At 33.9% G+C, this 16,426-nt stretch overlaps 2 protein-coding genes across 2 annotated transcripts in view; one reads left to right on the top strand and one right to left on the bottom strand.

Annotated features, from left to right (window-relative positions):
- The first annotated feature begins 912 nt into the window (after positions 1-912).
- LOC140746471 (zinc metalloproteinase nas-15) lies at positions 913-3,967 on the top strand. The gene is made up of 5 exons (XM_073078624.1): positions 913-1,018; positions 1,461-1,639; positions 2,163-2,301; positions 2,836-2,972; positions 3,569-3,967. Exons 1-5 carry the CDS (start codon positions 979-981, stop codon positions 3,965-3,967), a joined length of 894 nt encoding a protein of 297 aa, XP_072934725.1. The 5' UTR covers positions 913-978.
- A 1,359-nt stretch (positions 3,968-5,326) lies between these two features.
- Positions 5,327-16,426, bottom strand: part of LOC140746470 (uncharacterized) — a 15,596-nt gene continuing 4,496 nt past the window's right edge. The window contains exons 2-12 of the mRNA XM_073078623.1: positions 14,707-14,987; positions 12,647-12,836; positions 12,113-12,309; positions 10,859-10,997; positions 9,553-9,677; positions 8,884-9,127; positions 7,877-8,296; positions 7,479-7,621; positions 6,535-6,676; positions 5,959-6,092; positions 5,327-5,513 (exon numbers count right to left, since the gene is read on the bottom strand). Coding sequence (XP_072934724.1) covers positions 5,400-5,513; positions 5,959-6,092; positions 6,535-6,676; positions 7,479-7,621; positions 7,877-8,296; positions 8,884-9,127; positions 9,553-9,677; positions 10,859-10,997; positions 12,113-12,309; positions 12,647-12,836; positions 14,707-14,987 — 2,129 coding nt within the window. The 3' untranslated portion in view covers positions 5,327-5,399. The remainder of the gene's footprint in view (positions 5,514-5,958; positions 6,093-6,534; positions 6,677-7,478; positions 7,622-7,876; positions 8,297-8,883; positions 9,128-9,552; positions 9,678-10,858; positions 10,998-12,112; positions 12,310-12,646; positions 12,837-14,706; positions 14,988-16,426) is intronic.

Below are 16,426 nucleotides of genomic sequence, written 5' to 3'. Positions count from 1 at the left end.
ATTTGAACATAGATATATATAAAATTAGGTATACCTATACAATATCACTGTTATTAATTTACAGCTGCTACCTTATCGGGAGCAATAATCCTGAAGCGTATTTAATGTTATACTGTATATTTTAATGTCTTATTTTCATAAAGTAGGTTTTAGAGAATAATTAAGTACGTATTGAACTTAATGGGCTCGTAGTTATTATATTTAATACCAAAGTAAAGTATCAGTACCTACACTATACCTTCTTTTATGACTTTAAATAATAGAGTTAGTAAAAATTCTGAAAATAAATGCATTTTTATTACATGGGCAATGCAATGAGTTTCTGTGGAATAGGTATTGCTTAGTAAAATGGAGGTAACATTCGTATCGATACATAATTTTCTTGTTTTATTTACTTTTATCGCTGTTACAAGTAGTAGAGTTGGAAGTGATGGTAAGCTTTATTTACCTAAAATTCAAACAAGTGCGACATGGGTACTAAGTACTTACATCACAAAATAAAAAGGAACTTTATTTTTTTGCTTACGTACCGTAAAGGCACACGTTCGAATCTGAATTACACATGATTTATCGTAGATTTTTTCAATTATATTGAGGTAGTAAAAGAGCATGCAGTCTAATTAGGTAATGGCAAGTGAGCACTACCGCCCATGGGCATCTGTAACCAACCCTAGATAAGATGAGTTTCCTAACTGAAGTCGGCCGTGGAATGCGTTGCTACCCCTGAGAAGAACATAAGAATATTAGAATATATACGCAATATGAAATTAAAAAAAAATAATAATATATCGGCAGAAAACCAATTTGTGTGAGAATTTTAAGGTCATCAAATTTCAAAATCAAATTATACGATCACATACTTAAATATACTGTATAAATAAAGTATACATTGGTATATAATTTTAAGGTGCTTTAGTCTTCAATGTAAACAGCAGTGGAATAAGCAATGTACAAGCAGATATAGGATACCATTGGCCCATGGGAATTGTTACATATTACTTAGATAATCTTGTTTATGGTAAGTTTAATGCTTTTTAATATAATATGGTAATTGTAATCTGTCAATGGAAACTTACGAATATAAGACAACTATCTTAACTGTAGCTGTAGGTATAATAAACCGGTGTTCCTAACGTGTGTTATCTTGTTTTTTCTGTTTCATGGTTATTGATGTCCAATAAGTGGGTCCATAGATATTTGTTTATCGCTGTTTTCAACAGCAAAAAAGAATAGTTGAATTTGATCATATTTCTCGAACTCGTAATCCAAAATATGCAATGTTCAAAACATGTACCTACCCATTACGTACCTACTTGTGATACCAATTAAAATACGAACATATATACGCGAAGAATAGATAACGTCTTCCGTCGGAAGTCGGTAAAAAACCAAAAACATATTCATCACAGCTACGAACGATAATTAACGATTAATTATAATAGTATAAATTTAACCCATAGATCACTTCATAGCCTATAGAGTTCGTATGGCTATGAATACGCTGGAAACAAGCTCTTGTATGAGGTTTAAACCAATCCTGGTCAAACCCACTGAAAACATCACCTGGATACACATAACCAATCCAGAAGGAGAACGGAATTGCGTTCACAAACCGATATATAAGAAAGATGGTGAAATTGTAAGTTTAATGTTAGTTTTTGCATTTAATCCCTGTAAAATATAAATATAAGTGTACGAGTATCAACATCCAGACCCGGTGTAGGAATTTACATGTTTTATTCGTGTTAGATCGGATTTATGTCCACAGAAGAAGCTTTTAGGGTTCACATTGTATGTCTTCTACTTCGTTTTAAGTTCGTTCCTGACGGAAATATAATTTAGGTTTTTTATCGTTGTGCCCATACTTCGATAGTTGGTTTGAGCTCCTATATCTAAAGTTACTATTGAAATTGTTCTACTTGAATATGCTGCTATCTCGTGGTCTTCGTTGTCAACCCATTACTGCCCTACTGCCGGGCACGGGCCGCCTCTTAGATTGAGAAGGATTAGTCGATAGACTTTACATACCTTTGAGCTTTTTTAAAGGTTTTTTAGGTTATGCAGGTTTCCTCCAGATGTATTCCTTGGCAAGGCAAAAATAATTACTTTGCCACAACCACAAGGACTTCAACTTCCTTACAACTTCTGTGAGTCTATTGCAGATACTGGTTCTGGGTTTCGATTGCTTGAAAGAGCACGAAATCACGCACTCATTGCTACACGCTATTGGATTCAACGACGAGGTATCCCATCCACACAGAGATCAGTATATCCGGGTAATGTGGAACAATATTCATCCAGGTAAGTTGACTTCCAATAACAGATAGTAGGGAGAAAACGTCTTTTTAAATTTAGTTTATCATTTATTTACAATCAGGCTTTATTGCCAACGCGATTATGGCGCCTTAGTGTTTACAGTATTAATATTTCTGAAATTATTTAGTTAGTTAACCTTTGGAGTTCGAGGAACTTACGAGTAGCATTTTAACATTGGTTTATTTTACACAAATATTATATTGTGTTTTTTACTTAACACACCGACGACACCACCAAATAAACATGGAAACAAAAAATGATAATCAGGAAAAAATAAAAACATATTTTTTTGAATTATTTTATTTACGTAAGATTATAATATTTTACACATTAGGTTTCTAAAGAATGTAATTTTTATGTTTTCTGCTGATAATGAAGGTGGAGTTGTAAAAAATGTTTTTAACGTTAAGTTCGCTTTTTGTACCATTAAAATATCATTATGTTTTAAATATGAACCATTTAGACATAATTAAGTAAGCCTATGTAACCAAATTTATTAATTTATAATCTCCTTTGAAGAATACAGGCATCTGTACAGAATTCAGTATAATGAGGGTACACATTACAAGATGCTGGTGGAGTATGATCCTCTAAGTGTCATGCATTTCCATGACCGAGCCTTCAGCATGAATGGACACGCTACTGTCATGCCTTTGGTATGAAGATTTTTTAGCATTTCTATTTTACGAATATAATTCATAGGTATGTGAATCTTGTTAAGCGATATCCGTTCATCATGGACATTTGTAATCAAATCTTGTAAATGAATAACCCTGATGACTAAGTTAGAAAACATCATATAATTACTCTGAAAATGCACATGCACTCCTTACAATATCTTGTATGAAATATTAGAATGTATGTAACGCAAATATCTATATAAATTAAAAATCACAGTGATTACTGAAGTTTGATAGATACTTTATAATGAGGTAGAGCGGAGGCTACACAGAGTAGATGATTGGGGTTCGGATGCGTCGTTTTCACCATTTTTTTAACATGTCTGCGGATTAACCATGCAAAGGTGGTTCTTCTATTTGATTTCACAGGGGAAGTAGAAAAAGATAATAAAATCACAGAGGCGGGTCTTATGTATATGATTTGAGCTTTACAAGGGGAGCAGAGAAAGATATAACTATTACCATTGATATCCAAGACTCTGACACTCTTAAGTACACATAATATTACATAATGAAAGAAAATTTAGTTTTACTTTTAAACGATATCATAATAAATATGTTACACATAACAGGTTCCTGGGTTAGTAATAAATCCAATGAGCGATCTATCTCAATTGGACAAAATGAAACTCCGATTGCTCTTTGATCACGAATGTAACAAGAGAAAGGTTGGAGATATGATAGATACATGCAAGATAGTACTGACCAATAATACTAAGTCAAAAGATGATGAAAATAAAGAAATAAACACCGTTAAGAAAATCCCTAGTACAGGTGATGGCGTACACATTGAAAGTGATGCAGAGATACATGAAATTGGATTAGGCGCCAATAATGATGGGGGAGGAAAAAATGAAGAATCCGATAATGCTGATAGTGAAGAGATACATGAAATTGGATCAGGCGCCAATAATGATGGGGGAGGGAAAAATGAAGAATCGAATAATGCCGATAGTGGGGGCACAGATTAACGATTTTTTAAAAGTCATCATTCAACAAATCCACATACTGGAAAAGCATTCGGTATAGGTAATACCACAATAAATGCATGAAAAATGTGTATTGTTGTTTCTTTTGATCAGGTTCGAGTCGAGCCCTGCGTTTATGGAAGTAGCAGTAAATTGGTCAATACGGCCTGTATTATATATAGGTATATTAAATAGGAGTAAGAAGTTCTTCTCGAAGCATCTTGATTTGTACTGTAAAACATTTACATTAAGTTATAATAAGGTGATGGCACGCGTGCAATTGTGATGTCATTTCATGCGCTATTTAGGGGCTTATAGAGCTCTGGTTTGAAAAGTAATACAAATTATTTAAAATAATTATAGTTCAAAAAACTAAAAAACACGCTTTTATGATAAATTCAACTAAAAAGTAGAAAAAAATTTTCAATCTAAGAATCAATTAAGGAACAGTAAATAGTATAATTGTGGAAAAAGTGTGGGGTGCTTTTCGAACCTGATAAATGGAGCACAATGATTATTTATTAATTTTTAGTATTTCTCGTTATAGCGACCACCATTATTCACCGTTTGTAAAAAAATCAAGTGTCTATCTATTACGATTTAAGAGATAAAGCCCAACGACAGACGAACAGACCGCAGAGGGTTTTGTTTTAACCTTTGAGTACGGAATCCTAAAAATCATTCTACAAGAGGGCATTATAGATATGTTTCAGAACATTTGAGTTATAGGGAAATAACATTATTATTTTCTAAACTAAAAATCACGATATAAAAATTACGCCTATTGAAACTAAATAGCAATAATTATTTGCAATCTAAAGTTGCGATGAACTTTGCTGAAGGTGCTTGAAAAATCTCGCCTCGAAAATCGTTAATCCTGAGGATGTTGATAAGGACAATGGTACACAACTATTAATGTTTAAAATATTGAATTGTCATCGGTCCTTAATAAGTATGCCAAATTTCGAGTTAATCCGACGTTTTGAAGGGGGTTAAAATCATGTTCAAAGATTCCGTTACATACTAACATACCAACATACATACGTCTGAAGCTAATAAAAGCGTGTTAAAAAGAACTGGGTTCAACAACAATTGCAAGGAAATTCGTAATATTCATTAAAAAACCCGTATATTTATAGTTTTACAGCAAACGATACACACGCAAGAATTGCTTGTTGAAAAGTTTAGGATAATTACTCGTATCAAGACGGCCCCGAGGATAATTTGAAAAATAAAATAATAGTCAATAAGTATGTTATAAATTACTGTATATAAGTAGAAGTTTATAAGTATTCATTTTTACTTATGTTTTTTCATACATAAAATATATACTTATACATAAATTATATAGTGTGTCTCTACAATATGCTCCAAAAGGCTTTAACAGGCATTAGTTTCAAAACTTTAATAAAACCAACAAGAAATACAGATTATTTTATTCCTGGGCATGTCGTTTCCGTACCGAGCACTCCTTGAAGTAAATGAGATTTAATTTGTGGACGTCGGTCGAGCTTAATCCCTGCCAGTGTCCCATGCCCCAGCCGTCGTTCTGGAAGTTTTAATGTCTTTAAAACAAAAATATTAGCTCTAAAAAGCAAACGGTATGTTGGGGATTTGTACAGCAGACTACTGCTTTAGTAAGCGATCGAAATTTGATCTCTTAATCGGAGGCTCCATGGTTCAAAATTCAGACCTCTTCCACCTCTAATTTAAAAAAAAACATTGTGTCTATTGGAAATTAATTATCACTTGCTAAAACGAAGGAAAACACCGCGAAACACCTGAGAGGTTTTAAAAAATAGTTGTTAAGAGTGTATAAAATCTAAGCTATATAATACTACCTAAGCGCTCTACCGTTGCACATCTTATAACAATTTTCCGTTACAAAAGAAGATTCGCAAGTTTTTCTCTTCTACTGCATCCATGGAATCAGAGTAGAGCAGAACTTAACATTGTTGTCTGAAACGGGTATAATTCATAATATTAAGACCGACCCATATAGGATACATGATGTTGGTGACACCATTCTTGATTTGCAGCCACGGGTAGTGCATGACGCTCTGGTAGTCGTAGGGGAAACCCATGGAAGCGGCGGGCGGCAGCTTCTTTTGCATCTCCTTCTTTATTTCTACAAAAAAGGGTTATTGAAACATATGAGTGACATGTCGGGCACCTGTAAATTTTCATCATAGAGTAGGTACACGGGTAGGAATCTAAAATGCCAGTTTACTACTGGATCGATATTAGCCTGTTATTTATGCAACGGTATTATTATACTGCTGTAGAAGCGTTTGAAGCTTAACCGTCAAGTGCCACGGAAACAGATAAGTACAAGAAGACTTTCTCAATTTTGTGTAGCAGGTACATTTTGTCGTGTAGGATTAGTAGCCATATTGCCTCTCTTCTCGTAGTTGTTGTAAGAGGCGCCTTACTAATTAAATGTTGGAGATGGGGTACTTGCTTTTTCATAACGGAGATCTATGTTCAGCAAGGGACCTAAGGGTTGATTCAGAGATGGGATTTATTAGACGATTTTGTATTATAGGTACATCTAATTACATTATACTAACCTGGTGTTAATTTATCCCATAATATGTGTAAGTATGAGTCTCTATCATACATATTATGTTGATGATCCAGACCCAAGACATGAACGAATAGGTGGAGGAGGTCATTAACAGAGTTGAAACAATCCGCGTTGATTTTCAGTTCCTAAAATAAAGAATTTTCAAAATTTTGTTAAATGAATTCGTGCGACGAGACGAACATCATACAAAAAAATACAATGTTTTGAACATTTGGAAATGATAAGCAATAAAAATGTTTTCATTTCAAAATCATAATTATTTTGTTATCACATACAAAAACTTGGACTTTTTACATAGTTATAATAATAAGATACGTACGATTATACCAAATGAGGCCACATTAGTAATTTATAACCTTGGAAGTTTATTGAATTCGTGTGAAGGACGAACAGATGCCAAATTATTATCAGTATCGGGCGCTTGATAAAGTTCTAAGTACAATAATTATTACAATGATAAAATGCATTCTGAATCATTTCCGATCAGAGCTTTTTCTTTTATTTTTTTATGTTAAAGATATACCTACTCCTAACTTACACTATGTCCCTAAATGCTTAGGTAATACCTATATTTATCTTTATTACAATCAATCAATACACTTTATTGGTTGTATTTAATAATGGGTATTAAAATATTATTTGTTCTTTAAAATCCTAATAATAAATGTAAACGCAGTTAGTCCAGCAGATGAGTAATAATGTAACCCTGAGGACTACTAGTACTTGAAGTTAATAGAACCCTTTGTGGTTTGACTCCGAATGCACCATCGCTACATCTTTGTCTGCATTATGACACCAGTTACCGTTGATGTCTTCTGTTTCATCTCTTGTCTTTTGATACACAAAATAAGCGAAGTACTTCTTCTTCTTAGCTTAGGTACTAACTAACTGTATAAAGGTAATAATAACGCTGATGATGATGTTTACCTGGTTGCCTTTAGGAATCCCTGGTGAAGGGCATTGGCAGCCTGGTTCTGAAGACCGCACAAACGTCAAGGAGTTTTCTGAATGTCGTCTACCTGCTGCTGCAGCTTCGTCGGTGTCTCGACGAACTCTTTTATTTGGCGGAGCTGAGGTTAAAAATACTTACTAATTACTTAGTTACTTACTAAGGCTTTGTTATTTTTTTTGCTTACGATGAAAGATAGATAGATTGAACAGATTGTACATAGATGAAAGACATAAGAAAACGTTTCAGCAGAAAATAGAAAAACTACACTTATAGAAAATACCCTATTTTATTGTATTTTAGTACGAAAACAAATTATGTATACATATGGAATATTGAACAAACGACACGACATAAAAAAATATATTAATAATACCTTTAACTTTCGCCAAATTTCCGAAAGCATATGAAGATTCCGTTAAATCTTTTTCAACTCTCACAGGTTTTTTAGAACCTCCATGAGAATTGGATTTTGTATCAACTTTATTTCTAAGAAAAATGGCGTTTTCTGAACTGCTTATATTATATGCAGTTTCAGATTCACTCGACGTTGGTTTTATTATTTTATTAGTTTCTTGTACAGTTTCGTCATGTCTATCCTCAAGTGATATAAGTGTATGATCATCGCTTCCTTTACCACCTTTATTTTCGTTTTGGTCTGTTTGCTCCATATTTTCTTCTTTATCTATATAATTGTCTTCTTCAATTTCATACATATTTATGTCTCGGAATTCAATACAGGTTTCCTTTTCAATGTGACGCATAACTGCGTTTATATTTTCGCGCTCTTCAATTGCTGCAAATATATGTATACACTAACTCACCCGGCAAACGTTGTGTTGCCATATAAATAAAAAAATGTTAAGGGTGAACAACCCTTATCACTTAGGGGTAAGAAAAATAAATAGCAGCCGATTCTCAAACCTACTGAATATGCATATAAAATTTGGTGAAAATCGGTAAAGCCGTTTTGGAGGAGTACGGTAACTAACATAACACGAGAATTTTGTATATAAGATATACTGCTTATACGAGAGATAAATTTTGATCAAAGGTAAAGTAACAAAATAAAATAGGTGATTTACTACAATGTGATCTACACACAAAACCACATAACCTTTTCTTTTTGGGAATTGTCTCCATTGTTGACGTTATGGACAAATATTAAGATAATAATCACATTGAGAATGTAAATGCTAGCTTTGTGTATCTTTGATCAAATTATTTAATACTATTAAAGATAGATAAAAATCTAAAATATTTGGATGTGCTGAATCCTGCAATCACAGGACGTCTCTGGGCCTTTTGTGCGAATAAATTTACTGGCAGAGATTTTAAATATAGGCTAACAATGATTGATTAATATTAAGAAAAAAAACGTACAAAATTCCATTTTGTCTCTGATCCTGTAGTTTACAATCCCGTAAGGCCACAATCTGTCCGTGAAATAGTCTTCTATTTCTTTTTGAGTTATATTTTTTACCTCCTTTTTCATTCGCACTACACTGGGACATGTTTTCAAGAGATACTCCTTATTTCGATTTATACATTCAGGGCCGAAGATTGTTGTAACTTTTGTAATGTCAACGTCACTGAGTGCTTCTCGTTGACCCACTTTGACTCCAGGCTAATAAAAATAAATGGTTTTAGTTAAATAAATAAAGTTTGCTGTAATATGTCATTTCATGCAACATGTGTAAAGTGCAAGAATTTTTTTGGGTATATTTAGCCATACAAGGTTTCTTTCGGAAGTTTTCTTTCGTTTAAACGTGTAATAAGTAGTTTCTAACACATGTTGTTTTTTCAAAATTAGAGGTCACTTACCTTTATCGACGAACATACCTACCTGGGTATGTACAATTCTAAATATTTCTTAAAAAAATCTCGTAATATTGTCTACCCAATGATGGATTCCCACGATATGGTTAATACTCGTCTTCAGCCGTGTATTTTATAATATTCTAAATTCGAAAGGTCGTGTATCGTGGGAATATACACACTACCATTTAAAAGCAACGGAATAAAGCAAAAAAAATAATATTTATTATTTACTGTCAATATGGTAACTTGGCCATTTTTTGAAAATGCCCGTGAAGGATAATGTAAAACGCTGGAATAGTCGTAAGGAAGACTCAATAACGGATCGTTTGAACGCACTTCAAAGTATTTTTTGTATCCTGGAACAAAAATTACATTTTAGATGATCCTATTTTTAACACGCTTTTATTAGCTTGGGTTGTATGAATGTATGTATGTAACGGAACTTTTGAACTCGATTTTTACCCACTTTGAAAGGTCCGGTTAACTTAAAAATTTAAACAATTATCAAAAACTGATGACAATACACGATTTTAATAATTTTATACCATTTTCCTCATCTGAATCATAAGGAATCAGGATTATCGATTTCCCATGTGCGATTTTAGCGTGGTTTTTAGTTTTTGAACTATGTTTTTAGTATTCCAAGAATCCAAGATAAATACAACAGGATTTAACTCTCCATTACGGCCTCAACAGTCTTATGTACATGATTTGGCAATTGCATCGTTGCTGGAACAGGTATTGCGAAACGGTATCGCGTGTTTTAGCAACTACATCAATGCTGTATGTTTGATTACTGGTAAAAAGCTTCCGAAAAAGAGCTAAATCGTCAAAAATCGATGCTAAATGTCTGTGTCTGTGGGTGTCTGTCGGGCTCTGTTAGGGCGCTTACCAAAACCACTACAAATGCGTTGTTACTTCTGAGGACTATTGTCTCTGTTTTATGATTTTAATGTACATAATAGATGCACCAAACGTGTACGACTCTCAATTAATGACTAACTTTACCCAATGTTTTTTTTTTTTTTTTTTATAATATAAGAGTAGCAGACGAGCATGCAGTCCACCTGATGGTAAGTGGCTTCTGCCGCCCATGGACATCTGTAATCAACCCCAGATAGGATTAGATATTCCTACCTGAGGTCGGCCACAGATGCGCCGCTACCCCTAAGGACTAAGCTGGAACGCCTCGGAAAAGTCTGTCTCCCTTACCACACCCTTCAAACCGGAACACAGCAGTGCTTAACACTGCCGTTATTAGGTAGAAATAGGTGTGGCGGTGGTGCCGCCGGAGTCGAACCACAAAGGGTTCTACCACCTTCTAAATGTTCAATAAGCCAGTACTCTTGATGGAGGTAGGGGCGATGGTGCTACCAAACTCGAATCAGTTTTATTAACTTCGCTTAAGTAGGTAAATCTGATATACCACACTCTTTAAATCGTAATTCAAATAATGTCGTATGTTAGATTTGTCTGATACAACTGTATATATAGCTTTCATAAATGAAAGTATGGGTTTTCACTAAAATGAAGTTACCTGGTTTTATGTTGTCCCACAATATAGTGATGTACTGGTCTCTATCTGGTCTTGTATGCTCGTGTGAAAATCCAAGTATGTGCATTATCTCGTGCAATATTTCTCCAAGTGACAAGCAGTCGTATCCGAAGACTACCATCTGCAATATAAGAACAATTAAAAGTTTGTGAAATATTACATTAGGTGATATTTTGAGAATATCGTCGTCTTATATCGGGACTTAGGGGGTATTGTGGACTAAAATTTTTAGTCAACCCAATTGCAATATACTTTTTGACATATTTTATTTGATATAAAAAAGGTTTCATCCATTAAGCAGCTCGGTGAAGGTCGTCTTATATCGGGATCTTCAGTAGAAGTAGTAGTAGTAGTAGTAGTAGCAGTAGTTCAATAGTAATTAGACACGTCATAACTATAAACTCTAGAAGTGAAATAATTTAAATTGAATAGGATTGACATAATATCTTACAAACTGATATTACATAAACCATCATTCGGGCAATTGATACTGCTAGCAAGATTACATATTACCCTCTCAAATGAGTGATTGCATGGTTTTGACAGTTTTATTGCTAAGACAAAGTAACTTCCTACTTCCTCCACTTGGCTCTGTCATTGTAATTAGTGCTTTTCACTAGCAATGACTAGTTAACACATAGGTATTATCTCCGTCAATAATTATTTATTCACATTGAAGGCGAAGGCGCATTTGAGTGTGTTAGAATATTTCATGCTAGTACACAATACATCTTTGCTTACTACTAACAGTACTTTTACTACTAGCTAGATGAAGATGCAGAATGAATTCTACGTATATAAGAAAAAGGTAGTTTTAGTTATGGGTGTTTCTGAAATAGAATTAAAGCGAACTTTACTATCTTTGTAAGTTTGATTCTGATGCTTACACAATCGACATCTTCAATCAATAAGTAATTAATTAGATATCTTAAACGTTAATCTTGAATTCTATGATGCATTATAAAAAAGAACATGTAATAAATAATTTATGTAATAATATTGGCACTAACACAAAACTTATTGTTACTTATGGATTTATCGAACAGTACCTAGTGGAAGTTTGGTTTGAAGGTTATGCGCCAGAAACACTCAATATTCATTCCTTCCTATATTTCGTCCTATTAGTCTTCAGGAACAGGACTCTGTTTCAGAAGACTAATGGGATGAACTAACAACAAAATCAGGTAGTTGTACTTTGGAGTTACAAATGTTCTTGATATAAATAAAACAAGTAACCTGCACTCCTTTATTTTCTTTCCGTTCGTTGCTATGAACGCATTGTCGTATGCCAGAGGGGTTGGTAATGTATAGCCACTGGACGTTCTGCAAAGAGTTCTTGTCTGTAGGCCTTTCTCTAAGACGCTGGAGTCTGATGCAAGTCGCCTTTTCGAAGTAGTCGAACGCTTTTATTATGATTTCTGACAGATGAGAATCTGAAGAATTATAATCATCTAAATGTTAGTTTAGTTGTAAATTGATGTTAATTCAAAGGTAAAGAATGGGGTAGGTATTTTTTCTATCGTGTTGTGTGGAACGTAGTAAAACTCTGCTGCTGTGTTAGTCTATTGCTGAATAATTTAGGTGTAGTAAGAAAAGCAAGGATTTATGATTGACTTCTTGCAGGACTCCTGCTGTTTTTAAACCGTCCACCTCAAGTTTGTTGCTCAAGGTCTAAGTTAATATTTGCCTCGTCTTAAATATGTATAACTGTCGCCACAGCAGTAGCAAGAAAAGTTTTACTTTTAGTTTTTGATAAAAAAAAAAACATACCATAAGTATTGGAGTCAATGAAAAACGGAACTATGCCATGGGTCCAGTTCTTCAGCCAAGGTATTTTTAAGCCGCCCACATCAACATCCAAAGCATGGAATGGACGTCTTGTATTGGATAGAGGTGGGGCAAGTTCCGCCGGAGCAAACTTAAACCTTCTTGCGCTTTCATTTTGAAAATTCACCGTAGTCTTTTGGAAAAATGATTTTGTGTATGAGTTTAATTTAAGAAGTATGATTCTTTATTTATATTATTAATCTAATTAGAACGGTCGAGGCCACATACACTAACTAGGCAGATCTAACATACAGAAATCTCACAGAATTTCAAACATAAAGATCCATGAGCGCGTTGAATGTCTGTGTAATATTTGAGTGGCAAACAAGGTTGCAGTCCACTTAACGGTATATATTCATAACAGCCCATGAATTCTGTGACCAACTCCAAATAGAACAGATCCTACTCTGAGGAGTAAGATGATGTAGTGCACTCCAAATGACTTACATATAAGTCAGTCGGAGTGCACTACAAACACTTTAACCGGAAACGCAAAACTACTTCACTTTAGAAATGGTGTGGCGGTGGTACTCATAGATATTAAGTATTATTTAAATACAAAATGGCCACCGTAGTCGGTACATATTCATACCCAAATTAATTAAAATTATACGGCAACTCGAACAAAAAGTTTTAATAATACCGATTCATTGGTCATATGAATCGGTATTATTCAAACTTTTTGTTTCGAGCAGCATAGTACCTACATGAAATGTTGCATATTAATTATTTTAATGTAATAACAATGAATTTATTCATTTTATTCAATACGTTATATTCAGTCACTGGCCTTGCATTTGCTCGATGATAATAATACTATTCTATTTCACCTTTATTTCTCTTTATATTCGTCAAGAATTGAATACGCACTAACTTCCAAAATAGCAGCGTTGCATGCACTTATTTTTATTATTCAGTAACATGACTATCCGGCTAATTAAATCAAGGTGAATCGATAATATCTAAAGATCCTAAGTTGTAGATGAGAGGAAGATGAGAGAGAGAGAGAAAGAGAGACGAGAGGAAAGAAAGATTTGGAGAGGCTGGACAGAAATGTGTGGACCGCAGGCCATGCGCGGAATAGACGATATAGCAAAAAAAGCAAAAAGAGTAGCGAACTAAAGCTCAAAAAAGAAGGATGACGTGCATTAAAAAAGACCTACACTCAGCAGTGTAGAAGAAAAATAAGAATATTCATAGCTAACATTACTTATACACAAAACCCGAAGTTTTAGCAATGTTTGTTTATGAACATCTTTATTTATGTATGGATAACAAACTACAGACACCACAAGTGAGTTTAACCGAGTCAATTACGCACACATCGTTAACGTAACCTCTGAAACGCTCCATATACTTTACGAATTCCGAAACTTCATATTTATACATATAAATTGTATTAGCTAACCGTATAACTTGTTGTATTGGTGTAATTACTTTAGCTAGCGATCCGTCACATTTATTCGTGATTGCTTGGCTAGAACGCAGTCAATGTGAATAATATGGACAGTGGACACTGATTGTTCGACTGTAAAATGAAGAGTGTATGGAAATGTGAATTTATTTGCCCTTTTTACAAATGACTTAATTTTACCCATGGAATATAATATGGAATTCTAATGTATTTTATGGTGAATAATTGATTTATATTTGGTGCTTAGGATTAGGACAAATGGAAACAGACTCAACTTAGGAAGCTCTTCAAGCCACTGGTTTAGGTCTAAATCAGTTGGTTATTTTTTAATATTACAATTCTTTTTCGTCAGCAACATGCATAAATCGATCAGAAAAGGTATTAAAATTATCAGTGTATTTCCTAATATATCATCTCTCTTAAATGATTGTGGAAGGTAATGTTTTACGAGCGTATATATAGGTATATGTCTCATACTTCGACAAGCCCTACAACATATAAAGTGTCCTTATCAAAACAGAGAAACAGGGCACTCTACTCCTATGCTTAAACTAGTTATTTAAAGTTATAAATCAACGATCACCTTGACCGTGGTCGTGCGCAGGTCCCTCTGTCTGTACGTGACTCGTATGCCATTTTCTGCCATATCATCGTACAGTTTATCCACAATGTTCTCTACGCGCCTAGCTTCTTCGAAGTTGAAGCTGGAATTCTCCGGTTTCAAATCACGCTTAATTCTTCTGTGGTTGTGGGCGAAATTTTGGTTTCTGACGTCATATGACTTTAAACTTTCCAGTTTGTTCTCTTCGTTAAACATTCTGCACATTTCTAATGTGTCTTGGCGTTTTCTTTCAATCAATTTATTGTCAACTAAAAGTTACAAGGAAAAATAGAATTAAATGCCTGTTAAGAGAGATAGTGCCTGGTAGATAGATAGAGATAGTTGATTCCGTAGTAAGGTTGATTAAGAAAACTTTACATGATATTTAACATCATGTCAAAAATGAACAGGAAACTTTACAAAACCGATTTAATAAAAAAAAAGTTTATAAAACTGTTAAATGATTGAGTCGTGGGACTTAATTAATACTGTATGTAGTTATTAGGTACCAATATTTCGATTACCATCAATAACAAGTTTACAGGCTATTATTAAGATCTCAGACATTAATTAATCTTATTACGACAAACAATTATCTACAGTGATTTTACGGTATAGACATGATAATGTTATTATTATTAACGGACAATTAAAAATTTAATTTGCTTGGAAATTAAAGAATCATTGTGTTTGAAAATAAATCGTAGAAAACGGCACGTTTTGACACGCGCAATGTCTATAGAGACGACGAATCCAAGCCTCATTTATATCCACAGACACTGTACGAGTCAGACACGGACCGTGACAGACAAAACTCGTATTGTATTCTATACAAAATTTTGTCAGGCATCGCCCGGTGTTTGCGCGTCTGTTACGGTGGATGTTAATACAAAAATACATTTTATACGAAAATATTTGTTGTCTACCCCGTTACGTGTCTGACACGCCCTCTCTTAAGATGTAAATGAACCCTAAGGCTAATCTAGAGCAAAAATCTACCAATACTTAACTATATAGCTCCATATTTGCGAGAACTACTTAAGTACTAATCGATTATGCTATTGAACTCTCGAACTAGGCCACACATCGGAACAAAGTAGCTACCGATACTCTCAGACAATAATTTATCATTCTACAATCATATTTTACAAAAACAGGGTAATTGTAAGCATTGATTTTATATGAATTTTATGAGCATTATTATTATGCAAATATTGTATTATAATAACAATTAAGTTTCAAGAAATAGGACATGAATACAATAAGATTTAGTATACATAAATATTTTTACTTGTTTGACATTTGCCTACTGGCGTATTACCAACATTAAACAACATATTTTTGACAAGTCTATATGTTTTCAGGGCCAGTAAAAAAGTAAAAGAATTTCTAATTAAATGTAAAGGAAGTTAAGGTTATGTGATACTTTTTTACAGCAGTTATAGCCTAGTGATTAAGAAACTCTGCCTCTTGATCGAGAGGTCCGAGGTTCAAATCCCTGGCACACATCTCTTTCAGAGTTATGTGCGTATTAGCAGTTAATTATCTATCACTTTCTTAAACAGTGAAAGACAAACATCGTGAGGAAACCTGCATACCTAAAAAACTTAAAATAAAGTTTTCAAAGGTATGTGAAGTCTACCATTTCGTACTTGGCCAGCGCGGTGGACTATGGCGTAATCCTTCTCATTCTGAGAGGAGACCCGCG

This window comes from Epargyreus clarus, unplaced genomic scaffold (assembly GCF_041222505.1).
Source record: "Epargyreus clarus isolate Ecla_fem2 unplaced genomic scaffold, WU_Ecla_fem_2.2 ptg000012l, whole genome shotgun sequence".
Classification (NCBI taxonomy): Eukaryota; Metazoa; Arthropoda; class Insecta; order Lepidoptera; family Hesperiidae; genus Epargyreus; species Epargyreus clarus.
The sequence above is the reverse complement of the archived record's forward strand: the minus strand, read 5'-3'. Positions and strand labels throughout refer to the sequence as shown.